The sequence below is a fragment of the Aptenodytes forsteri genome, unplaced genomic scaffold, assembly GCF_000699145.1.
Source record: "Aptenodytes forsteri isolate BGI_AS27 unplaced genomic scaffold, ASM69914v1 Scaffold136, whole genome shotgun sequence".
Lineage (NCBI taxonomy): Eukaryota > Metazoa > Chordata > Aves > Sphenisciformes > Spheniscidae > Aptenodytes > Aptenodytes forsteri.
The window spans coordinates 2,047,630-2,049,202 of NW_008796111.1; the positions used below are offsets into that span (position 1 = coordinate 2,047,630).

The 1,573-nt window shown below is 60.7% G+C and overlaps 1 protein-coding gene across 1 annotated transcript in view; it reads left to right on the forward strand.

The window, feature by feature from the left end:
* ASS1 (argininosuccinate synthase 1) overlaps positions 1-1,573 on the forward strand; it is a 31,040-nt gene that overhangs the window by 25,587 nt on the left and 3,880 nt on the right. The window contains exon 12 of the mRNA XM_009286933.1: positions 822-978. Within this exon, the coding sequence (XP_009285208.1) occupies positions 822-978 (157 nt within the window). The remainder of the gene's footprint in view (positions 1-821; positions 979-1,573) is intronic.

A 1,573-nucleotide genomic window follows, 5' to 3' on the forward strand; every position in this document is an offset into this window, starting at 1 on the left:
CGGGGGCAGTGTGGCAGCGGGGAAAAGCAGAGCCCCGCTGCCCTAGGAAGGGCCGGGGAGGTGAACCCACCTGGGGCTGCCGAGACATCTGTGCCCCGACACGCAGCCCGATACAGCCCTGGGGTCAGCCCCGGCTGTGCTACCTGGGGGGAGCGCTCTGCTCCGCATCCCACCGGGACAGGGCATGGGAGCGGGCTGGGGGGGCCACCTGTCTGGGACCTCCATCACCAGGGGGGGGTTTCCCTTCCCAGGGCTGCCCGGGGGCAAAGTGTTGCTGTGGGGGCTGCATCCCCCCGAGCAGAGCCCATGGCTGGGGTCGACCCTTCGGGGCCAATCCCTGCCCTGCCTGTCCCGGGGGAGAGCAGCTCGTGCCCATCCCGGGGGGCTGGGAGCTGGTCCCCCCCCAGATTCTGCGTCTGTCTGTCTGTCTCCACCTGACCCTTCCAAGATGCTGGGGTTTGAGTGGCAGTTTCATAATAACGAAGCTTTTAATTTCCATGAGAGCCCCCTACCCAGAGGAGCTGGAAGGAGAATAGCCCCGCTGCCTCTTCTCCAGCAGCTGGTTCCAGCCTCCTCTCCCGGGTGGGGACCCGAGAGCCACCAAGGGGAAGGGACACATCTGGGGTCTCCATCACTCAGAGCTGAACCTGGGTGTCCTGGCACCTCTCCCAGTCCCGTGTCCCCATCCCTTCCCTTGTAAATTATTAGGGTCTGCCTTGCAGGACTTAGCCTGGGGGGACCACCCTGCATGGGCACCCCGGGGTGCCCTGGAGCACCCCGGCCTCCCCTGTGCCCCCGCTGATGCTGCCTTCGGCCCGCAGGCTTCTGGCACAGCCCCGAGTGCGAGTTCCTCCGGCAGTGCATCGGGCGCTCACAGGAGGCGGTGGTGGGCACCGTGCGCCTCTCCGTCTTCAAGGGCCAGGTCTATGTCCTGGGCAGGGAGTCCCCACGGTCGTTGTACAACGAGGAGCTGGTGAGGTGAGCAGGGTTTGGGGGGGCCAGGGTGGGTGGGGGTGGTGGCAGCGAGCATCCCATCCCATCCCGTCCCATCCCATCCTGCTCCATCCCACCCCATCCCACTCCGTCCCGTCCCATCCCTCCCAATCCTGTCCCACTCCATCCCGTCCCATCCCATCCCGTCCTGTCCCATCCCTGGTAACACCAGGAACAGTGTCCTCCCAGCCGAGCGCCCGGCCAAAGCACGAGCCCTGTTTTCAAGTCAATATTATTTTTTTCCTCCGGCTTTTCCTTTTTCTTCACGTTGTTTTCTCGCTCGCTCGCTCCCCCCCCAGCCCTCCCTCAATCCCTTTCAATCTCTCTAAACACTTTATAAGCCATAAATACACACGAATGAGTTTAGATCAGTCGGAGTAAATGTCAAATTATCTTCTCTCTTTCTCTTCTCTGGCTTTTTCCCCCCCCTTCCCTCCCCCTCAAAATCAACAGCTCCTAATAATCCGTCCCAACCCTTCATTATGCTTCGCGCTCTCACTTGGAGAGATTAAGTGAATAAAGTATAAAAAAAAAATTAAAAAAAAAAAAGAGGGAAGAAAAAAAAGGAGGGGGGAGGGGG